This window comes from Eubalaena glacialis, chromosome X (assembly GCF_028564815.1).
Source record: "Eubalaena glacialis isolate mEubGla1 chromosome X, mEubGla1.1.hap2.+ XY, whole genome shotgun sequence".
In the NCBI taxonomy this organism is placed as follows: domain Eukaryota; kingdom Metazoa; phylum Chordata; class Mammalia; order Artiodactyla; family Balaenidae; genus Eubalaena; species Eubalaena glacialis.
Window position 1 is genome coordinate 17,034,239 of NC_083736.1, and position 23,653 is coordinate 17,057,891.

Here is a 23,653-nt window from a genome sequence, read left to right on the forward strand (position 1 = left end):
TCTGTATTTTTCCAGTCTCTCAGAGTGGTTGAATACTTCTATTAATAGCTAATATTTGTTGACTGATTAATAAGTATTAAACACTCCTCTGAGTTGCCCTACACGTGTGATCTCATGCATCCTTCCAAGGACACTAACAAAGAGGTATACCGTTGTGGCCTTCCCATTTTTCACAGGAGGAAATAAATGGATACCTGGGCATAGGGATTAAATAGGTTCCCCAAGGTCTTGGGGCTAATAAATGCAGACTCCGGCTTCTAGATCACTGGGCACAAACTGCTCCAGGTCAAAGCCCGCTGAGTCCTGGGCACAGACCTCAGTAAGGACGTGCTGAATGTGGCTGACCTGACCAGGCTCACAGATCACAGCAGAAGAGGCTGAATGAAATGACTTAGTAGAAAGACAAGGGCACAACAGGCTCTCTTCCAGCACACAATGTATTGTGGGGAAGGGGGAAGATCAGCTTTTCAATATTACCCATGCTACAGACGTTTTATATATATATATAAAGAAACCTTAAATGAAAATATGATTTTTAAAAGGTCATCATCGGGACTTCTCTGGTGGCGCAGTGGTTAAGAATCCGCCTGCCAATGCAGGGGACACGGGTTCGAGCCCTGGTCCAGGAAGACCCCGCATGCCGCGGAGCAACTAAGTCTGTGTGCTACAACTACTGAGCCTGTGCTCTAGAGCCCGCGAGCCACAACTACTGAGCCCGTGTGCCAGAACTACTGAAGCCCGCACACCTATAGCCTATGTTCCACAACAAGAGAAACCACCGCACCACAACAAAGAGTAGCCCCCGCTCACCGCAACTAGAGAAAGCCCGCGCACAGCAACAAAAAGACCCAACGCAGCCAAAATAAATAAACAATTTTTTTAAAAAGGTCATCATCAAATAAAAGTCAAATGGACGAGTTGAAAATCTAAAACGGAGAAGTTTAGTTATCATGCAATTTGTTCACGTATGAAAACTTTTATTCTAAAAATTACCATTTTTATTTTAAACGACTACGATTGATTCCATTTCATGTTCTTCAATAAACTTTGGAAGATGGCATACATTCCTTAAGGGCTCCTTAAATAAAGATTTTATACAATGCATCAAATTTACTTTGTGCTATAAACTTGGAATGTTCTGCTTCCTGTTTTTGGAGACGACAACTTTTTTTTCACCTCGAATTTATCAGCCTGAAGAATTCGTACATTTGGCGGGCATGTGAACCTAATTTTTTTTTCAGTTCTAACTCTTACAATGTGGTGTAAGAGCTCCGATACTACCGATCAGATTTTTTAAAACCTTAGAGACATTCTGTACTTAAATGCATGAACATAATAGGAGAGTGTTATATTTTGCGGTTAAGCATAGTAGCAATTTTCATTTATATGCCCAAACCTGGACTCATTCTGGAAGGCGGGGGGGAAAGCCCCTACCCTGAGCTCCCCTTATACCAGGTGCTCATCATTATTAATAACAATATTAATAATGTGTAGCTGGACTTAACATACATTATTATTTATTCATCCTTGTGTTCCCAGAGCTCCCCAGTACCTGGCACGTGAGAAAATAACTGCAGCCCTTATAAAAACTCTACCAGGATCTGAACTGTCTCCTTTCACAGATGAGGAAGCTGCTTCAGGAACTTCCCTGGCCGTCTAGTGGTTAAGACTCCTTGCTTCCACTGCAGGGGTCGTGGGTTTGTTCCCTGGTTGGAAAACTAAGATCCCGCATGCCGTGCAGCACGGCCAAAAAAAAATTATAAAAAAAAAAAAGAAGAAGAAGAAGAAGAAGCTGTTTCACAGGCAGAGGAACCATCCGAGGCTGCTCTGCTGCTCGCCATGGGCGGCGATCTGGGCCCAGCCACCTCCCCCCACCCAGATCCCCCCCTGCAGTTCATGCCCCATGCCGGGAGCCACCTGGGGAGAGGGTCTGGGCCCAAGTGACCACTCTCTCCCCCTGACCTGGAGCACCTTCTCCTCCTACCTTCCAGAACATTCACTTGCCTGGCTCTTCTCCTCCCCTTCTGACCACTCCCTGTCAGTCTCAACGCTGGTTTCACTTTCAACACTGGAGGACCCAAGACTCCTCTCTCCTCTGACCACACTCTCGCCCCTGGTGACCTTGTCCAGTTTGGGCTTTGAAGGACCCCCAAATTCCTATCTCTAGCCTGGCCCTGCCCCTTGAAATCCAGACTCACCTCCTCAATCTGCTTCCCAGGGCTCAGTACAAAAACCTTAGGGTCACCCTTCTCTCCTCTCTCCCTCTCTCACAATACACATCCAGCCTTCTCAGCAAATCCTGGGGGCTCTAACTTCAGAAATATCCAGAATCTGACCACTTCTCCTCTGGTCTCACCTGGATTCCTGCATTGGCCTCCAAACTGCCCTCCCTGATTCCACCCTTGCCCCTTGCAGTCTGTTCTCAACACTGCAGCCAGAAGGAACCAGTGAGAGCATCCCCGGCCACATCACTCCACTGCTGCCGTGAAAACTTCCCGTCTCACTCAGAGTCCCAGGGCTTACAGCGGCCCCGTGACCTCTAAGCCCATCCCCTGCTGCTCTCCCCTGGGTTTCTCCCCTCCAGCACAGTGGTCTCTGTTGTTTCTCCAATGCACCAGGGACTTTCCCTCCTCAGGGCCTTTGCATGTGCTATTTATTGCCTCTGCCTGAAAGGCTCTCCCACAGATCCCCACAGGGCTCCCCTGCTCACTTCCTCAACTCTTGACTTAAAGGTTACCTTTTCAGTGAGGCCTTTGCTGGCCTCCTTATCACAAACTGCAATCCCATTCCCAACATTCATATTCCCCCTCCCCTGCTTTTTTTCCCTCCAAATACTATATAACTTATTCATTATATGTAAGTCACACAAGAGCAAGGATTTTTGTCTGATTTGTTCAGTGTCTTCCCTGGTGCCTATAACACAGCGAACACGCAATAAACATTTGATAAATGAATGAAAGAAACTCAGAAAGCTTAAATAACTTGCCCAAGGTGGGAGAGCTCAGCTCTGAACCCAAAACCAGTGCTCTGAGTCATCATCTGTGATAAAATAAAGATGCTTTATCACTGCACACTCAGATACCTTCAGACCTGATAAAAATTCAAACCAAGTTACATAGCAAGGGGTCCATTAACCCAGCTCATTTGCTGCTTTCATTAACCTGATATTCTCTTGGAAGACTAGGGGGATTTAAAAAACAGCAATTTAGAAAAAGTAACATACACCTGGGAGCTACCCCAATCACAAGAAGCTGAAGGATGAATGCACCTCAATCCCTGAGGAGAAGTAAACAAATCAGATCAAAATACATAATTTTTCATTTTAAATAAACTTTTAAAAATCTGAGAAATAAAGAAACCAAAACCCCTACTATTAACATTTTAGCATTTTTTTCCCCTGTACACACTGTTTGGTAGTTTGTGTAACATGCTACATATACAATTATGTACCCTGCTTTTTCACTCATAGCATACGTATTTTCTATATTACTGCGTACATCCTTATAGCCCCCAAATTTAAGGCTATGTGGTATCTTGTCAGCAGGCAATGAAGTCTAAGCTGGTAAAAAAACAAAGAACATAAACATCAACTCAACATGGAAGCCTGAGACCGCTGCTCAGCATGCCATCTTCAATTCGACTGCTAGCTCCACCACTGAACTTGACCCAGCTGCATTTCCCAGGGGTCAGGAGGATCAGTTCCTTTGGCAATCCTCAGGCCATGTCGCTTCTGGAAGTCACAACTTAAGACCACGGGCTATTTAAGTGGCCACTGCCACCACCGTGCAAAGAGTAAGGGCTAAGTTTCCAACGGTGCCAATAACCACAAGTGTGGGCAAACAAGCAACAAAGATAGTCACCCATTCAATAAACATGGAAAAGCACTGCTGTGCGCCAGGCACCGAGGACACAATGCTGCACAGAGGCCATGGACCCTCAGTCCAATAGGGAAGAGGGACATCGTCAAATAGGCACAAAAACAGATTTTAAATCCCAAGAGTGACAAGTGCTACTGAGGAAAGAAATATCGCACCACAAAGGCTCACAGAAAACGGGTATTTATAAGAGTCAGGAGGTTGAGGATGGTTTCCCAGGCAGAGAAGGCATTAATGGGGTGCAGGGAGGGGAGGCGGGAGACAAGGCCAGAAAGAAAGGTGGGGGTCGGCAGCCCACAGGCTGACCACGGTCAAGAGTTTAGTCTCCAGCTTAAACCAAGGGAAAGGCCAAGGAAGGATCTTTAAAGTATGTGCAGTACCTGGGGAAAGGGATGTGACCAGATTTGTATTTCAAGATCGTCACTGGAGCCTCAACATGAGGCAAAAGCAGGACGGCCGTCAGAGCAGTCCCAGGAGGAGTTTGCCCCAGGAGACCTGCCAGGCGGTGTCCTACGCCCAGGCCCTTTCATCAACACTGTCTCCGAGGCCCTCCACCTCCTCTCGCCTGCACCCACTTCTTTCCTCCTCCACTCTTCTCTCCTCCCGTTCTGCTTCTCTCATTGGCTCTGCCGGTCTCCAGGCCAACCACAGACAGGTCAAATGGTGACACTTCCCTGTACCTGCACAGTGGGCGGGGCTCCCCTAAATCCCAGCCATGCCCATCACAACACAATGCAGATGACAGAATCTGACCACGGGAGAGATGACTGGAACACTCAGGACAGGCTGGAGAACTATGGCGTAAGGAAAAGAGGATGGGCGAGTGGTTGTTTGTTTGTTTGTTTTTATTTAAAGATTTGTTAATGTGGACCATTTTTAAAGTCTTTATTGAATTTGTTACAATATTGCTTCCATTTTATGTTTTTTGGCCACGAGGCATGTGGGATCTTAGCTCCCCAACCAGGGATGGAACCCTCACCCACTGCATAGGAAGGCGAAGTCTTAACCACTGGACCACCAGGGAAGTCCCTGTTTGTTTGTTTTTAATTTAATGGAAAACAAGAACAAGAGTTAGGAATCCTAAAACATACCAATGCTGGGACTCACGAGCAGAGATACAGGTGGGTCTGGGGTACAGCCTGGATGTCGGGATTTTATAAAGCTCCTCAGTGGATACTTAGGTACAACCAAAGGTGAAACCCAGTGGCATTATTTTTTTAACTTTTTATTTTGAAATAATTATTTACTCACAGGAACTTACAAAAATAGTGCACAGAGTCCCATGAACCCTTTACCCAGCGTCCTCCAGTGATGGTATCTTATATGACTATAGTACAATATCAAAACGAAGAAACTGACATGGGTACAATACTGATAACTACACTATGCATCTTATTCAGTTCTCATCCGTTTTTGCATGCCCTGATTTGTGCGTGTGTGTGTGTAACTCTATGCAATTTGATCCAACGTATAGATTTGCGTAACCACCATCACAATCAAGATACAGAACTGTTCCATCTCCACAAAGTAACTCCCTTGTGCTACCCTTGTATAGTTCCACCACTCTTCTCCCCGCCCTGTCACTGTCCCACGGCAACCAGTAATCTGTTCTCCAACTCTGTAATTTTGTCATTTGGAAAATGTAATATAAATGGACTCATACAGTATATAACATTTGAGATTGGCTTTATTCCCAAAGCACAATGCCCTTGTGATCCACCCAAGTTGGTGCCTGTATTCATTCCTTTTTATTGCTGAGTAGTATTCCATTGAATGGATAGACTGGAGTGTGTTTTTCGTTTTTTGTTTTTAACATCTGTATTGCAGTATAATTGCTTTACAATGTTGTGTTAGTTTCTGCTGTATAACAATGGAGTGTGTGTAACCATTCACCCACTGAAGGACATTCAAGTTGCTTCCAATTCGGGGCTATTATAAATAAAGCTGCCATGAACATTCCTGTACAGGTTTTTGTGTAGACATAAATTTTTATTTCTCTGGGATGAAATGTCCAAGAATACAACTGCTGGGTCACTTGGCAAGTGCAAAGTTAGTTTTATAAGAAGCTGCCAGACTATCTTCCAGACTGCGTGAACCCTTTTACATTCCCACCAGCAGCGTCTGAGAGAACCAGTTTCTCTATACCCTTGCCAGCATTTGGCATTACTACTATTTTTTTGTTTCAGCCATTCTAGTGCTCATTCTAATAGATATTAGAATACATAGTACTATCTCATTGTGATTTTAATTTTCATTTCTCTAATGGCTAATGATGTTGAACATCTTTCCACGTGCTTATTTTCCATCTGTATATCCTCTTTGGTGAAATGTCTGTTCACATCTTTTAACCATTTTTAATTGGATTTTTTGACTGCTTACTATTGCATTTTGAGAGTTCTTGATTCATTCTGAATACAAGTCCTTTGTCAGACATGTGGTTAGCAAATATTTTCTCTCAGTCTGTAACCTGTCTTTTCATCCTCTTCACAGGGTTTTTCACAAAAGTTTTTAAATCTGAAGAAATCTGACTGATTTTTTTTTCTTTAATGTTCTTTTGGTGTGATGTCTAAGAACTCTTCACCTAGGCCTAGGTCCTGAAGATTTTCTCTCGTGTTTAATTCTCAAACATTTATAGTTTTATGTTTTACATTTAAATCTATGATCCATTTTGAGATAATTTTTATAAGGTGTAAGGTTTAGGTAGAGGTTCATTTTTTGCCTCTGGCTGTTCAACTGACCCAGTACCATTTGATGAAAAGACTCTTTCCTTTATTGGATTGCTCTTGTACCTTTGTCAAAGATCAGTTGGGCCTATTTGTGTGGGTCTATTTCTGGGTTCTCTATTCTGTTCCATTGACCTCGGTATCTTTCCCTCCACCAATACCACACTGTCTCAATTACTTTAGCTATTAAAGTAAGTCATAAAATCGAATAGACGCCTTCTACTTTGTTCTTCTTTTTCAAACTTGTTTTACCTATTCTAATTCCTTTAATTTTCCATATAAATTGAAAAATAAGCTAGTCTACAAAAAAACACTTTACTGGGACTTTGACAGGAACTACAGTAAACCTATAGATTTGGGGAGAACTAACATCTTTACCTTGTTGACTTTTCCAATTCACGAACACGGTATCTGCCTCTCCATTTATCTCGATCGCCTTTGAATACCTTCACCAACATTCTGTAGCTTCAGCACACACATCATGTCCATGTTTTGTTAGATTTATACCTAAGTATTTCAATTGTTTTAGGATTGATTATAAATGGTATTGTGCTTTTAATTTGTGTTTCCATATGTTCATTTCTAGGACAGAGAAATAATTTTTGTGTGTGGACCTTGTATCCTGTGATCTTGCTGAATTTACTTATTAGTTCCAGGAGTTATTTTGTAGATTTTTGGGATTTCCTACATAGAGAATCATGTCATCTGCAAACAGGGACAGTTTTATTCTTCCTTTCCAATTCGTATGCCTTTTATTTCTTTTCTCAGCATTGTGCTGGCTAGGATCTCCAGTACTGTGCGGAATAAGACTAGTGAGAACAGACATCCTTGCCTTGTTCCTGTTCCTGGGGCGGGGGAAGCATTCAGTCTTTCACCACTTTTAGCATGATGTTAACTGTAGATGCTCTTTATCGAGCTGGGGAAATTCCCTTATATTCCTACTTTGCTGAGAGTTTTTATCATGAATCTGTGTTGAATTTTGTCAAATGATTTTTTTGCATCAATTTATAGGATTACGTGATTATTTTTTCCTCCTGTAGTCTGGTGATATGGTGGATTACATTCATTGATTTTCAAACAATGAAGCAGCCTTCCATACCTAGAATAAACCTCACTTGGTCACAGTACATAATTCTTTTTATATGTTGCTGGATTTGTCTTGCTAGTACTTTGTGGAGGATTTTTGTGTCTATGCTCTTGAGGGATATTGGTTTGTTGGGTTTTCGTACTATCTGTCTGGTTTCGGTATCAAGTTGTAATGGCCTCATAAAATGAACAAGAAGGCATTCTCTCCTCTTGTATTTTCTGGAAGAGATTATGTAGAATTGGTGCCTGTTCTTTAAATGTTTAGTGGAAATCTCCAATGAAACCTTCTAGTCTTGGAGATTTCTTTTTTGGAAGCTTTTAAATTATGAATTCAATTTCTTTAACAGTTATAGGACTACTGAGATTACCTATTTCATCTTGGATGAGTTTTGGTAGTTTGTGATATTCAAGAAATTGATCCATTTCATCTAAACTGTCAAATGTATGTGTATAGAATTGTTTGTGGTATTCTCTTACTGTCTTTTTAATAGCTGCAGGATCTGTAGTGATAGCCCCTGTTTTATTCTTAATATTGCAATTTGTATCTTCTTTTTTATCTTTTTCAGTCATCTTAAAGGTTTAACCATTTTACTGATCTTTTTAAAGAACCGGCTTTTTCATTGATTTTCTCTGTTGTTTTTCTGTGTTCAATGATTCCTGCTCTTATCTTCATTATTTCCTTTCTTCTGCTTGCTTTGGTGGGGGCAGGGGGTCTTTTCTCTTTCTAGTTTCTTGAGGTGGGAACTTAGATTATTGATTTCAGATCTTTCCTCCATTCTGACTTAAACATTTAGTGCTATAAAATTTCCTCTCAGCACTACTTTAGCTGTGTCCCATAAACTTTAATATGCTGTGTTTTCATTTTCATTCACCTTGATGTATTTTTAAAAATTTCCTTTGAGACTTCCCCTTTGACTTATGAATTATTCAGAAGTGTGTTATTTGATTTCCAAGTGTTTGGAGATCTTCCTGTTATCTTTCTGTTGTCGGCTTCTCGTTTGATTACATTATGGTCAGAGAACATACTCTGTATTATTTCCACTCCTTTAAATAAATTGAGGTCAGTATTATGACCCAGGGTATGGTCTAACTTGGTAAATGTTTCATGAGTACTTGAAAAAGATGTGTTTTAGGCTGTTTTTTGAGTGGAGTGTCCTATAAATATTAATTAGAACTGCTTGGTTGATAATGCTGTTCAGTTCTTCTATATCCTTGCTGATATCTTATTTAGTAGTTCTTTCAAATGCTGAGAGAGAGATGCTGAAGTTCCCAACTATTATTATTGTGGATGTGTCTGTCTTTCAGGTCTACCAGTTTTTGCTTCATGTACTTTGCAGCTCTGTTGTTTGGTTCATACATATTTAGGATTGTTGTGTTTTCTTAGTGTAATGACATTTTCATCATTGTGTAATGTCCCTCTTTGTCTCAGGTAATTTTCTTTGCTCTCTAGTCTACTTTATCTGATATTATATATAGCCATTCCTGCTTTTTTTTAAATTAATGTTTACATGGTATATCTTTTTCCACCCTTTTACTTCTAATGCACCTATAGCAATATATTCAAAATGAGTTTCTTGTAGACAGCACATGGTTAAGTCACATTTTTTATCCATTCTGTTATCTCTATCAATTGGTATATTTAGACCATTTACACTTAAAGTAATTATTGATGTTAGGGCTTAGGTGTGCCATTGTATTATTTGTTTTCTCTTTATTTCCTGTTTATCATTCCTCTTTCCCCTTTTTCTTGCCTTCCTGTGAGTTACTTGTACATTTATCTATAGACTTTTTGAGTATATCTCATTGTATAGTTTTTTATTGGTTTTTAGTTTTTTTAGCCGTTTGGGTTTTTTTTTAGTTATTACAATATACATATGGAACTTACCAGAGACTACTGGTATCAATGCTTTCCCATTTCAACTGAAGTGTAGAAACCTTACTTCCATTTGGGTCTTCATTGCTGCATGCAGGCTTTCTCTAGCCGTGGCGAGCGGGGGCTACTCTTCGTTGCGGTGCGTGGGCTTCTCACCGCGGTGGCTTCTCTTGTTGTGGAGCACAGGCTCTAGGCACGTGGGTTTCAGTAGTTGCAGCAGGCGGGCTCAGTAGTTGTGGTACACGGGCTTAGTTGCTCCACAGCATGTGGGATCTTCCCAGACCAGGGCTTGAACCCGTGTCCCCTGCATTGGCAGGTGGATTCTTAACCACTGCGTGACCAGGGAAGTCCCTCTCCCCACTTTTTAATATTCTTTTTTAAAAATATTTATTTATTTGGCTGCGTCGGGTCTTAATTATTTATTTGGCTGTGCCAGGCCTTAGCTGCGGCAGGCTCCCAGTTGCGCCATGTGGGATCTAGTTCCCTGACCAGGGATCGAACCCGGGCCCTCTGCATTGGGAGCACAGAGTCTTAACCACTGGACCACCAGGGAAGTCCCCTCTCCCCACTTTTTAAACATAATTTCTCATATAGTATCTCTACATATATTGACATCACACCAGATGATATTATAACTTATGCTTCAACCATTAAACATAATTTTAAAAGCTAATAAGGATAAAAACAGCCTATTAAATGTACTTCTATTTTTACCCATCCACTGTTTTTTTTTTGGTTTTGTTTTGTTTCTTTCTGGAGTTCCAGGCCTCCTCCTGTTATCATTTACTTTTCTGTTTAGAGAACTTTCTTTAGCCATTATTTAAGGGTGGGTCTGCTGTTGACAAATTTTCTTTGTTTTCCTTCATCTGAGAATGTTTTTATTTTCTCTTTATTCCTGAAGGATATTTTCACCAGATGTAGAACTCAGAGTGCAACGTTCTTTTTGTTCAGCGCTTGGAAATGCTGTGCACTTCCTTCTAGACTCCATGATTTCATATTAGAAATCCACTGTCATTAAAATCATTCTTCTGCTATGGGTAATACATTGTTTCTCACTCTCTGTTTTTTCTTTGTCTAAAGACAAAGAAGTTTTGAGAAGTTTGATTATTATGTGTCTTGGCATAGATTTCTTTGGGTTTATCCTGTTTGGGTTTTGCTCAGCTTCTTGATTCTGATGGTTTATCCCTTTTGCCCAATTTGGAGAGTTTTCACCCATAATTTCTTCGAATACTTTTTATTTCTATAGTCTTCTCTTCTCCTTCTGGGACTCCAATGACACAAATGTTAGACCTAATGTTATTGTACCAAAGGTCTCTGAGGCTCTGTTCATTTTTTTTTTTTAGACTAGTTTCCATCTGTTGTCTGGACAACAGATAGACAGGGTAAATTTTATTGATCTGTCTTCAACTTCATTGATTCTTTCCTCTGTCATCTCTATTATTAAGCTCATCCAGTGAACTTAATATGGTGATTTATTTTTCAGTTCTATAATTTCCATTTTTTTAATACCTCTAATTTTTGCTGAGATTTTCTAATTATTTGCTTGTTTCAATAGTGTTCGTAATTGCTCATTAAAGCATTTTTCTGATGGCTGCTTTTGTCAGACAGTTCCAACATCTGAGTCTTCCCAGTGTTGGTATCTGTTGATTGCCTTCTCATTTAAGTTCCAATTTTCCTGGTTCTTGGTATGACAGGTGATTTTTTTTTTTTACTGTATCCTGGGCATTTGAGCTATTATGTTATAAGACTCTGGATCCTATTTAAATTTAGCAGGCACTGACCCTATTTAGATTAAGCATGTAGATCCCGGGCTACTTTTGTGGGCTGTGATGCCAATGACAGTTTAGTTTCCAGAGCCCTTGCAAGGCTATTCTGGTCTTCTTCATTTGTGTTACCTAGAGGTCACTCTGAAAACCTGGGTGGCATTTCACACTGTAGTTTATTTTCTCAAACTTTTTGGCACATTAATTCCGGTCAGATTCATGTATGTGTTGGTCAGGATTTTGCTCAAGATTTCCTACATGGGTTTAATGAATCCCTTTCTCCAGCTCCCTCCTCTGGAAGATCTTCCCCGCGATCTAGTGGAGAGGGTGAGGGGGGCCACTTACTACTGCTGAGCCCAGGGCAGAGGGTGAGAGTCCAGACTTCCCATTTGGTCTCCACTGACAATACGCCAGTAGGGAAGGAGCAAACTGCCCCAGATACAGTTTGCTATCTGTATTTTAAGCCACACACAACCAGGCTGGACTCTTATCTAGAGGCTCGGGAGGACAATCCACTTCCAAACTCACTCAGGTTGTTGGCAGAATCCAATTTTTGAAGCAGGAGGTCTGAGGTCTCCATTTCCTTGCTGGCTGCCAGCCAAGGTTTGCTCTCTGCTCCAATAAAGTTGCCTGTATGCCTTCTCACATGACCACTCCATCTTCAAAGCCACAAGTCCTCCTCACACTTTCAATCTCTCTGACTTCCTCTTCTGCCACCAGGCAGAGAAATTTCTCTTCTTTTAATGGCTCACGTGCTATGATTAAGCCCACCTGGATATCTCTCTTTTGTAAAGTCAATTGCACCATATAACATAACACAATTACTGGAATGATAGCTCATCACATTCACAGGTTCTGGGGATTCAAGGAGTGGAATCTTGGGGACCACTGCTAGAAATTCTGCCCGCCTCACTACCACTGGGTAGAAGGCAGCGTTTAGTCCAGTGTTTAGTTAATCCAGAGTATCTGCAATCAGAATGTATAAATTCTAATGGACTCACATAGAGCATTGTTTACATATTGGTACGTTGTTTTTGTATTTGTGGTACACATTTTTTTTTACAATTTCCAGCATGGTTATCTTTCCTTATACATTCATAAAGGTACTTTAGAAATAACATAATATTTTCAAATGTAGAACTACAGGTCACAGGCTACCAAGCCATGTGCTTGAGAAAAGATATTAAAGAGGATGACACTGCCCATCAGTCCCATTGTACAAAAGGAGTGCCCAAGCTTCATCAAGCAGCAAGTCACATGAACTTTTAAAAATATTCCAAGGCCCCTACACCAACTCCTGCCCCTACTCCAAACTTCTGACGATGCAGTGTGCCTGGAGCAGGGCCAGACTGGACACTCACTGGTTTAGGGCCCCCTGTGGGACCACCACACTATACAAGTTTTAAGTGTCCAGTAATGATCACAGCAACATCTTACATGGTTTAGATGTTGACCTGTTAGAAAGCTGGGGGTTGAAACACATGATTCCAAAGTCCCTTTCTAAGCTCAGATTCGATAATCCGGTCATTAAGAAAATAAAACTCCATTATGCATAATCAGCAAGATCAATTCGGTCAGGGGACCGCTCTCCCTGAGTCACAAGACACCCCTCCACACACACACACACACACACACACACACACACACACACACACACACACATTTCCTGCGCTGCAAGTGACAAACCCTGAGGAATCTGCCAACTGGTGTGGCTTTTATTGGCAACACACTTGTCTTTAATTACTCCGGACCCTTCCTGGAGTACCATTTTTTATAACAGCATCTAACAGGCTCCAGTTGTTAGTTTTAAGATTTTGTTCCCTAAAAGAAAACTATATATTGAAAGTTTAAAGAATAATTCAAGTTGGAATTGGTTGTTTGCAAGGGCCCCATGGATGGGGAACAACTAGATAGTCACACAGCTGGATTATTTACCACTCTTAGAAAAGACAACCAAGATCCTTCTGAAAAGCATATCCTAAACACCGCAAAATAACAAGCCTCCTTACAAATGAGTAAAATGAAATATTTTCCCGAATTGACTTGCTTTCAGAATTCATAGGAAAAACAGCACCAGCCCATAAATCCAGGCAAAGATTGCTCTTTTGAGCTGAAATACCTGATTTCTGAAGAGAATCCTTTAAAATGCAGAAAACAAGTTCACAACCATGACTCTGAATATAGAATAGCAACCTGGAAATCTCTACTTGATGCCACTTGTAAAGTAACTTTGTAATTTTTTCTTAACTCAAGACTAGCAGGGGCTTCCCTGGTGGTGCAGTGGTTAAGAATCCGCCTGCCAATGCAGGGGACACGGGTTCGAGCCCTGGTCCGGGAAGATCCTACATGCTACGGAGCAACTAAGCCCGTGTGCCACAACTACTGAGTCTGCACTCTAGAGCCCGCGTGCCACAACTGCTGAGCCCATGCTCCACAAGAGAAGCCACCGCAATGAGAAGCTCGCGCACCGCAACGAAGAGTAGCCCCCACTCGCCGCAACTAGAGAAAGCCCGTGTGCAGCAATGAAGACCCAACGCAGCCAAAAGTAAACATAAATAAAAATTAAAAAAAAAAAGACTAGCAGAGTAACTGAGAGGCTTCTCTCCGAGTGGCGCAAATGTGCAAAATACCGACAGGACACTCAGGGAAGGCAGGATGCAGCGGGTAATAATGGTGAGGGGCTTAACCCCATCAGGACAATTTGGACACCCAGATAATGCTGCCTGCTTCAGCTCAGGGTCTAGCGCCAGTCTGCTCAAGTTCCAAAGTGTTCTGCTCCTCATAGCTTGTAAGTCTTTTAACCTTAAGATGCCTCAGTTATCTCTTCTAAAAAATGGGCATGATAAAAAAAATGGTACCTATGCCATAGAGTGGTGTAAAGGATTTAATGAGATAAAGCATGTGAAGGGCTTAGGCTCATTCCTGCCTGGCGTAAGTGTTCAACAAATTTGAGTCCTTATACACAGACAGACACGAGCAGATTATACATAATGCATACAAAGCCAGGCAGCCAGCAAGCCTGCAAGAGAATGTTGTCATTATTATTCCATAAAGTAACACAGCAATCAGGGCCAAAAGATAACTGTAGGTTCATTTAGAGCGTTCCAACAGAGCTGCCTGATGAATCCAGTCAAAACCCTCACAAGTGGCATTTTAATCAGGACCATATTTGCAGAACAGTGTCTAACATGTGCGCCCCAGAGTAAAGTGTGACCAAAGGCCAGGTCACAGGAGCTAACACTGTCCTCCTGTGGAAGAAGTTACATTCGTAACGATACCTTGTTCCATTTCAGGCGTCTCATTTGTGCTCACAGCCTCTGGTGCCAGCACGTCGCAGACGCCCGGTAAACGCTCCCTGAGGAGTTCGGCAGACCCCACCCCCGAGCACATCACCACGACGTCGTGAGCAGGAGGAGGCTGGGCACGCTATGAAACACACCTGGAAAACGCGCGCCACCTTTCCAAGAGAGACAAGTACCTTGAAGACAATATCCCATATACTTCACAAAATCAGTGGCCCTTGGGGTGAAAAAGCAAAGTGAAATTGGATGCAAGAGATCTACTTCAGGGTCTCTGAGTATAGAATAGCAACCTGGAAATCTCTCCGCTATGCCACTTGTTGAAGTAAATTTGTGATTCTTTCTGAAATCAAGACAAGCAAAGTAAGCGTGAGCTTTATCTCAGATGTGCAAATATGCAAAAGCCTCACCTTCCACCTCATCGATGAAAAAAATGACCATTTTCACCAGCCACTTTACACAAACACAAAAAAGGCTCTGGATACGCCAGAGAGAGATCTAAAACACCTAGCAGATGAAAGCTGAGGCAATAGGAAACCGAGCTGAAAACTGTTACACTCAGCATAAGACCTGCAACTACAAGTAAACACACCTTGGCCTCCGACAAAGGGGCCTGTGGCTGCGGAGCGTGCTACGTGCACAGAGCGACTTAAAGATCAACAAGCACATTCTTTTAACCCCTGCTGCAGCTTCCTGCTTTCTACTCGAGAGCCTGGGTCCCGCTGCCCCTCACCAAAGGTCGCCCCCCAAAGCAGGCAGACCCGTGCGTGGCGGCCCAAGCCATGGGTTCAAGGCCTCTCTGCCTTTTGAAATTCCGTCGTCTGTCTGGATACATGTCAGGAGAACTCAGGAAAAGGCTGCTAATAAATCCTTTGCTGGACTCATGGCCACTGTTGTCTGCCTCTGAGGTAAGGTTCTGAAAGGGGGACACTGGTCAGTGAATCCAACATGGGGAAAATGAACCCCTGTGAAAGAGCCCACATCTGCCTCTCATTGCTGGCTGTCCTTCTATTCTAGGTGGTAGTTTCAGGTCTCAGGAGGGCAGCCATTTTTTTTTTTAAATGAATGACTTTGAGGATTTCATCCTAGTGCCTCCTACTATTTTATACCATATTATGGTCTATTGTGGTTTATGCAGAAAAAAATACCCAAAACTTGGAAATGAAGCCAAAAATGATCATCGTGTGAACTTTTAATGTCATGCTGATCCATTTTCTAATAAGTGTGCCCCCCGCACCCCGAAGGGTCATCTGATTCCCTCTGAAAACATAACCTGATTTAACCAACACTTTATTAGGACATTTTGCAACTCTATAAAAGTCCGAGGATAACATGTAGAAAAACAATAAGGTACGCCATAGCCTCTTTTTCTTTTCTGGTAGAGATGATAACCCCAGAGGTTAAGACTTTACTGTCCTCTAAGACATGAACCCATTTTGATCTTCTTTGTCCTTTTTTTAAAAATTTTATTGAAGTATAGTTGAATTTACAATGTTGTTTTCATTTTGATCTTCTTTGAACATTCCTTTTTCCAGGGACTTTTTAATCAGTTCCTCACATCCTCACTGAATCAGTTTTGTTATTATGCTAGTTCTCTCATTAGATGAGTTCAATAAAACTTTGACACATGCTCTCTATTGGCATGTTTTTAACAATGTAAGAATGAGCCTTTGATAGTTCATGGGCCCAACAATCAAATGATCCCTGGGACATTGAGTTCTGTGCTTAAGGACCCCTCAGCGGTCATACTCAAAGGTCAACCACGCAAAGACCACCACATTCAGGCACAAATGAGGCCCCAGCACAGGTGGGACACCCCACCTCCACAGAGGCCACAGATTTAAACAGAGAAAAACATATATGTTGAAAGTGAGGGAGGGCAGTAATTCCACTCCTACATGTATATACACAAGAGAAATGAGTGCCTGTCTCCATAAAATACCCAAACTGGAAACAACCCAAATGTCCATCCACAGGAGAGTGGATAAACAAATTACAGTTTATTCATAAAATGGGATACTATACAGCAAGAACAAAGTACTGCTATACACAACAACATTTTGTTGTGCAAAAGTAGCCATATAGGGCTTCCCTGGTGGCGCAGTGGTTGAGAGTCTGCCTGCCAGTGCAGGGGACACGGGTTCGAGCCCTGGTCTGGGAGGATCCCACATGCCGCGGAGCAACTAGGTCCGTGAGCCACAATTACTGAGCCTGCGCGTCTGGAGCCTGTGCTCCGCAGCAAGAGAGGCCGCGATAATGAGAGGCCCGCGCACCGCGATGAAGAGTGGCCCCCACTTGCCACAACTGGAGAAAGCCCTCGCATAGAAACGAAGACCCAACACAGCCAAAAATAAATAAATAAATAAAAATTTTAAAAAAAAAGTAGCCATATATAAAAGAGCACATATTGTATGATTCCATTTACATGAAACTCCAGTACAGGCAAAACTAATCTATGATGACAGATTACCTATGAGAGGGGGAATGACTGGGAAAAGGCATGATGGAACTTTCTAGAGGGATAGAAATAAAATTGATCTGGATGATGCTTACAGAGGCACGCACTTACATTAAAAAAAAATTATCAAGCCATACAATTATGACTTCAACATTTTACTCTATGTAAATTGCACCTGGAAATGAATAAATTTTTTAAAGGAGGAAGGATAAAGAAAAATGTATTCTAAAAGAAGTGGATGAGAGAGAGGTATAGAGAAGAAAGGGAAGAGGGATTTTAAGATTCTTCTTCTACATGTACAGTAAATAAATTAAATAAGAACTAACTAAATAAAAGAAAAAGAGGAACAAACCCAAAAGGCCATGGGGCCTGGTTAGATACATCTATGGGTGCCAACAAATCTCAGCCCCAGAGGTGGCGAAGCCCAGGCATCTTCTTAACGATGGGGTGGCCGGACTGCCTGGTATTTTTTCCTTTGAGAAATTGAGACAATACAGAGTTGCAGGTGGATACTGAATCCCCACACTTTAGGAGATCAGGTTCATTTGGGACACTGATTAAGGATCCGATAAACGAATCAAGAAAATGCTTAAGGTAAGCTCTCTGACAGTGGTAACATTGGCATAAAAGTACACAAATAAACAACGGGATGCCACAAGATTACCCAATTCAGTCTGGGGACAAATGATTCTTAAGCTAAATAAGGCATGTGTAAACCCACTTCCAAAACTGTGAACTTATGCCAATATGATTATTATTACCTAAAGATGTATTTTCAGCTTCTAGAACTCTCTACGGCAGTGTTCTTTATTGTTAAACTCTACGGCCTCCACCTACTGGATTTTCAATAATAGGCCTAAAACATTCCCAGTGGGTGAAGACTTGAAGATAGACTCAGCCATCCGAAAGAAGAGAAGTTTCTTTTTCTGCCAAGTCTAACAGCCACAAGTGGTACAGCCCCAGCTGGTCCTGCCACATCCTTTCTGGCCCAGGTGGAACAAGCACCTCCCAAGCATGAGACTTCCCCTCCCTGGAGGTGCTCTAGCCGAGGTGAGACAAGTGTTAGGCAAGGGCAGGGGCTTTCAGGCCAGGGGAGAGGGTCCCTTCCTTCACCACAGGGACAGTGGCACACTCGGAAGGTGGCCGGCCACATGCTAAGTGATTTCCACGCACTGTCTCCTCTAATCCTCAGACTAGCCTGATGAAGTAGTCGGGCTCGGGAGGGGGGAAAAACCCAGATGGCACACTCGAGTTAGGTAATCTGAGGTGGGATTAATAAAGAGATTTTTACAAAGTAGGTGAGGTAGAGAGACGCTCCGGGGCGGCAGCTGAGGGCTAGAAACAAGGGAGCCCCAGGCCTGCCGGGATGAGGGGAAAGGAATGTATAGAAGAAAGGGACTTGATGGGAGCAGCCACCATCTGGCGGAGGGACACAGCCAGACCCAGGCAAGCCTAGAGCGGGGAGCCGGCGGGATAACCCCTGACTTTGCTGGCCTCCCTCCCTCCCTCCCTCCCGCCATCTTCCACCAGCCTCCCCTTGAGACAAAGCCCGTGGGCCACCGTGGGGCAGGACCCGCTGCCGTGGCCCACGCTGGCCCAGCCCAAGGCTGAGCGAATGGAGAGGGCTGGATAGAGGTCCTGGCAGTGAAGCACATCACCCCCTGGTCACAGTGACGAGCTCCTGTTCCCCGGTGCTCCTGGGGCTCTTCCTGCGCTGCCCTCCCTGCCCTGGCCTCCACAAACACTTATGGTGCCCTGGCCCTGAGCAAAGGCCAACCTTGAAGTTTCAGAGTCTGTGGATTTGTGGTTTGGAATAAGCCAACAGGACACATTAAAGGCTTCCAAAGCAGGGCCCACCTTCTAAACTGGAGCTGGAGTCCCTTCTCCTTCCCACGGTCCTCCTCCCTCTTTCCCACAGTCCTCCCCTCCTTCCCACGGTCCTCCCCTCTCACTCCTTCCTCCTTCATCTTCACTGCAAGCTTTGCCTCTTTTATCCAGGAAAGTCCCCCTTCCAACCCAGAATTTGGCTCAACTTCAAGGATGGTCCTTGTCCCCAAATTGGGGATTTTGTTTGGAAGGGCAAAAGAATTCACCCTCACTTACACATCAGTAGACTCAACCCAAGGGGACCCAGATGTGAGGCTTTCCTCCTCTTAAAATGGGAGAGAGAGCTGCCAGGTTCAACTGTAGTCCAAGAAAAAATGTCTATCCTCCCACGACTGTTCACAGAAAGCAAGGTTTATCAGCATGTAACCCACAAAACTCTCCCCAGCTTTCTGCACACCAAGAAGAAAGAACAAGGAAAAAGTTAGCAGGATCCTCTGAGGCAAGATCCTGAAGAAAGATGAAACTGGCTTTCTATTTGTTCTAGACTGGGGGCGGGGGGCGGGGTACCGGTAGAGGGCCCAGGGGGTGAAGCCTGGAGCATATCACTGTTCTTCCTCAACAACCCCCTTCCATAAAACCCTCCCATGTAGCCCACATGGCTCTTTAAGGGGGGCACCTGCTTCTCTGGGCCCAGCGTCCCCTACACCACCTGCCCCCCACGGCCCCAGGTCTCGGGCATGGTCTGGTGCCACCGGAACTACAGCAGGGGCCCCGGGGATTCCTGCACGCAGCCCTCCCCACCAAGAACAGGCCCACCTGGCCCAGCGCTGGGCGGGAAGGATACAGTCCAGGGACTTTTTAGACCCACTTGGTATTTCCCTCTGGGATCAGCCTGCAGGTGATTTCCCGCCCCCCCCCCCCCCCCCCGCTTTTTAACCTAATTCCCACTATTATTTACAACTGTGTGGTATGAAATTTCTTAACATGACTGAGTTACATTTTTGTAATTAACCCTTCTGCAAAGAGCATAAATTTCAAAACCTTACTGAAAAAAATAGATTTTACTCAATGCTTCATGGCCATAAAGGGGAAAAGGAAAATAATACTGCTCCTATCAAAAAAGCAATATGATACAAAGGTAGAAACATGGCAGAATTGGAATTCTGCATTTAGTTTGACTGCTACTTGATTTAAGTGGTCAAAACTGAGTTTCACCTCCATTTTGAATGGAATGGTAAAGGGCAAGAGTCTATGAAACTATCAAAGCATATAAACAAGTCCACAAATAAAACAATTTGACAAGCTTGACATTTTTCCAGCATTTTCTAAGTGATACACAGTTTGGAAAGAGAACATTCCGGGCCTTAAGAAAGTGATTTCAAAACAAGTATCCCCCGATATCAAGGGCAAAGCTATACGTGCTCCTCTTGACAGCATACAAGAGGTCAAGCTGTCATCTCATCCTCTTAAAGAGTCCCATGAAATTCCTCCGCAAGTGCCGCCACAGCTTTGGTCAGTAGAACCCACACAGGAGACAGGAAAAGGGTTTCGCTTTGTACTCACTCTTACAAAGTTGTCAGGGAACAAACCTCTCCTGCCATTGATCTGTCCCTCCCACCAGCCTCCATCCTCCTTCCTGATGTTGGTGATGATCTCACCCACGGTGATCGTCAGCTCATCGTCGTGCTGGGCCTGGTAGTCAAACTCCACTATGGCCTCCACTGGAAGGAACAGGGACCAAACAAAAACAAGAACAAAACAAAACAGCACTTTAGATCAGATGTTGGAGAAGTCCAAAGCCCAGCAGCCCTGGAAGGTCAGGAAAGTCATATTCAAGGGGCTTCCCCTCTACCAATACTTAAAATAACAGGGCCACACACGGTTGCCCGACTTTGGTTAACCTGAGGCCTGTAGCACAGAAACCACAAAGTGCTGGTCTGCGGTCAGGCACAGGCAGAGTGGCCTACAGGTCTCAGGGCCAGCAGGGGCTTCAGAGGGGAAACCACACAATGACAGAAGGCCAACAACACTTGTGCACCACCCCACCCCCAGAAGGAGTCCAGCATCATTTCCCCAAGTGCAGAGGTGGCAGATAACTACAGGTGCAGGTTTGGCTCTCAGATGCTCTCTCCTTCACCAAGGCTAGGTGATGCTAACCTCTCTGGGCCTCAGTTGTGCAAAATGTGGGTGATGATCATTCCCACCCTACAGAGATAATGCCCGCCTCTCAGCGACAACTCGTGTGAACACAGCCGATACAGAGGGCCCCGCCAGCCCAACCAACAACTCAGACCGCTCACATCTGCGGGCACAACTGCCTTCACGACAGATGGCTTCTTAGGCAGCAATACCATTTTAAACTGTTCTCCCAATCCACTGTGATTTTGTATACTTGGTAATAGATGGAGGCAACGGATGAGGCAGACGGGTCTTCTGGTACCGATGCAAATTAGCAGAGCCAACCAATCCAGAGGCTGGTTAGTTTATCTATACATGGATTAAACAACTCATGTAGTCTTTGGGCCTCGCCTGATGCCCACCTCAATCAGTCAATCTCCTGTCCTTTTCCTTTTTTATTTGCAGCTTGATATGAATGAATGGATGGTCGGACGGACGGACGGACGGATGGACAAAGGGCAAATGAATAAATACAAGGGTAGTGAAAATTAGGTGTAACCCCAAGCAGCGAATTAGCAACTTAGAAATTACAGTAAAAGAATGGAAGTTGAAAAGTTAAGTGAGCTCTATAAAGAACACATACGCAAAAATGAACTCAAAATGGATCATAGGCCTGAATGTAAGAGCTAAAACTGCAACATTTTTATAAGAAAGCATAGGAGAAAATCTTAGTGATCTTGGGTTTGGCAAAGATTTCTCCAATGGGGCTTTGGTGGCGCAGTGGTTAAGAATCTGCCTGCCAATGCAGGGGACACAGGTTTGAGCCCTGGCCCGGGAAAGATCCCACATGCCACGGAGCAACTAAGCCTGTGCGCCACAACTACTGAGTCTGCACTCTAGAGCTCGTGTGCCACAACTACTGAGCCCGCGTGCTGCAACTACTGAAGCCCACGCTCCTAGAGCCCATGCTCCGCAACAAGAGAAGCCACTGCAATGAGAAGCCCGCGCACCGCAACGAAGAGTAGCCCCTGCTCGCCGCAACCAGAGGAAGCCCGCGCATAGCAACAAAGACCCAACACAGCCAAAAATAAAAATAAAAAATAAATAAATGTATATAAAAAAAAAGATTTCTCCAATAGGAGACAAAAAAAGCCCAAATGACTTTTACAAATTCAATATATTGGGGTAGGTTTTCCAGGAAAAAGGTTGGTAGGTGAGTGGGCTCCTTGTCAAATGCACTTTGCATATCCATTAGGGATAAATTCCCAAAGTGTTTCCAGATCAAACGACCCCATCCACCCAGACTGGTGTGCTCACCTTGTCCACTCATAATGTCAGCTAACCCAGACAGTTCATAAGCAACTCAAAGCAGAAGTTCCTTTCCGAGATTATTTTTTCATTCCAAAATTAGCTGGCTGACTCTGCTGTCAGAAATCTGCCCAGGCTGAAGTTGAGCTGTGAACCATTTTCATCACTTATCAACAGAAAGGAGAAGCCTAAGAGCATAAACAAGGCAACCTTTTCAGATTTCTCCTGGTTCCTGACAAGTACAAAGGCAGAAACACTCCAATTTTCTTGTATCATATTCTCACCCCAGCAGTTAAAATGAGTCATCATAACAATCAGAACCAGGTCGATTAAAAAGCAGCTTTCTTCAAATTACCTAGACATGGATCTATTGAAGCTTTGCTATCGGAACGGAGATTACAGTAACCACTGTTTATGTGCCAGACACTTTTCCTGCATTATCTCACTTAATCCTCACAGTATTATGATGCCCATCTTCCCAATTAAAGAACCTGAAGCTTAGCAAAGCAGTTAAGCTTATTTTCTGAGCCAGTGCCCTCCAAACTGGGATGCACTCACTTCAGGAATTAGTTAACACGATGAAAAAAAAAACGAGAACATCTATTCATTTTGTTTTCATTTTAAAAAGAGAAAAATTCAACTTCTCTAACGTTCCATTTGCAGAATGACCCCAGCTCCATCATCCAGCCTCTAGGTCAGGCAGTCAGGGATGCTCGGAGGGCATGGAGCAGCCTGAGGGACAGCTGTGCCCCTAGACAAGGGCGGCTGCCAGTGCCAGCTTTCAGCTCCATGGGGCACCCTGCAGTTCTGGGAGGCCTCTTGGTAGAGCCTCTTTATGACTATTACCCCTTTTAACTAAAATCACCCTCACTAAATGGATGAGAGACTTGAGAAGATTTGGGTAAAGAAAGTAGGGGTTGTAGATAATACTCAACACACGACCAAGTCAACAAGAAAATGGTGGAGCTGCCACTTCAGCCCCTGGGTGGGAACTCTTTGTCAGCCATGTTGGGGGGTGAACACGAGGACAAGCCAATCAGCACAAAACACTCTGAGTTATCAAGATAATTTGTAATATGGGTTTTCTCCCACCCTTGATATAGGTTTAAGTTACCTAATTATAATATGGAACTATTGGGTTTAGCAAGATATTTAAAACTATGTACCTGAGCCATGAAGACAAATGTCCATTTTTCACCAATGTCTAAAATCATATAATAGTCAATCTTATGCTTTCCATAAGTTCATTAAACCTAATAATAAATATTTAGAAGCTTCTTTTGGGTTTTCTTAATCAACTAGTACAGCAATATATGTACATGA

The 23,653-nt window shown here is 43.4% G+C and overlaps 1 protein-coding gene and 1 non-coding gene across 4 annotated transcripts in view; both read right to left on the reverse strand.

Annotated features, from left to right (window-relative positions):
• SH3KBP1 (SH3 domain containing kinase binding protein 1) overlaps window positions 1-23,653 on the reverse strand; it is a 336,773-nt gene that overhangs the window by 268,520 nt on the left and 44,600 nt on the right. For 2 of the 3 annotated variants that reach the window (XM_061179414.1, XM_061179413.1), the window contains exon 2: window positions 20,468-20,625. In XM_061179414.1, the coding sequence (XP_061035397.1) occupies window positions 20,468-20,625 (158 nt within the window). The remainder of the gene's footprint in view (window positions 1-20,467; window positions 20,626-23,653) is intronic. The other variant, XM_061179415.1, reaches the window with a different exon arrangement.
• On the reverse strand, window positions 10,038-10,110 carry TRNAG-CCC (transfer RNA glycine (anticodon CCC)). Its single transcript has one exon. It is a non-coding gene; the product is annotated as a tRNA-Gly (tRNA).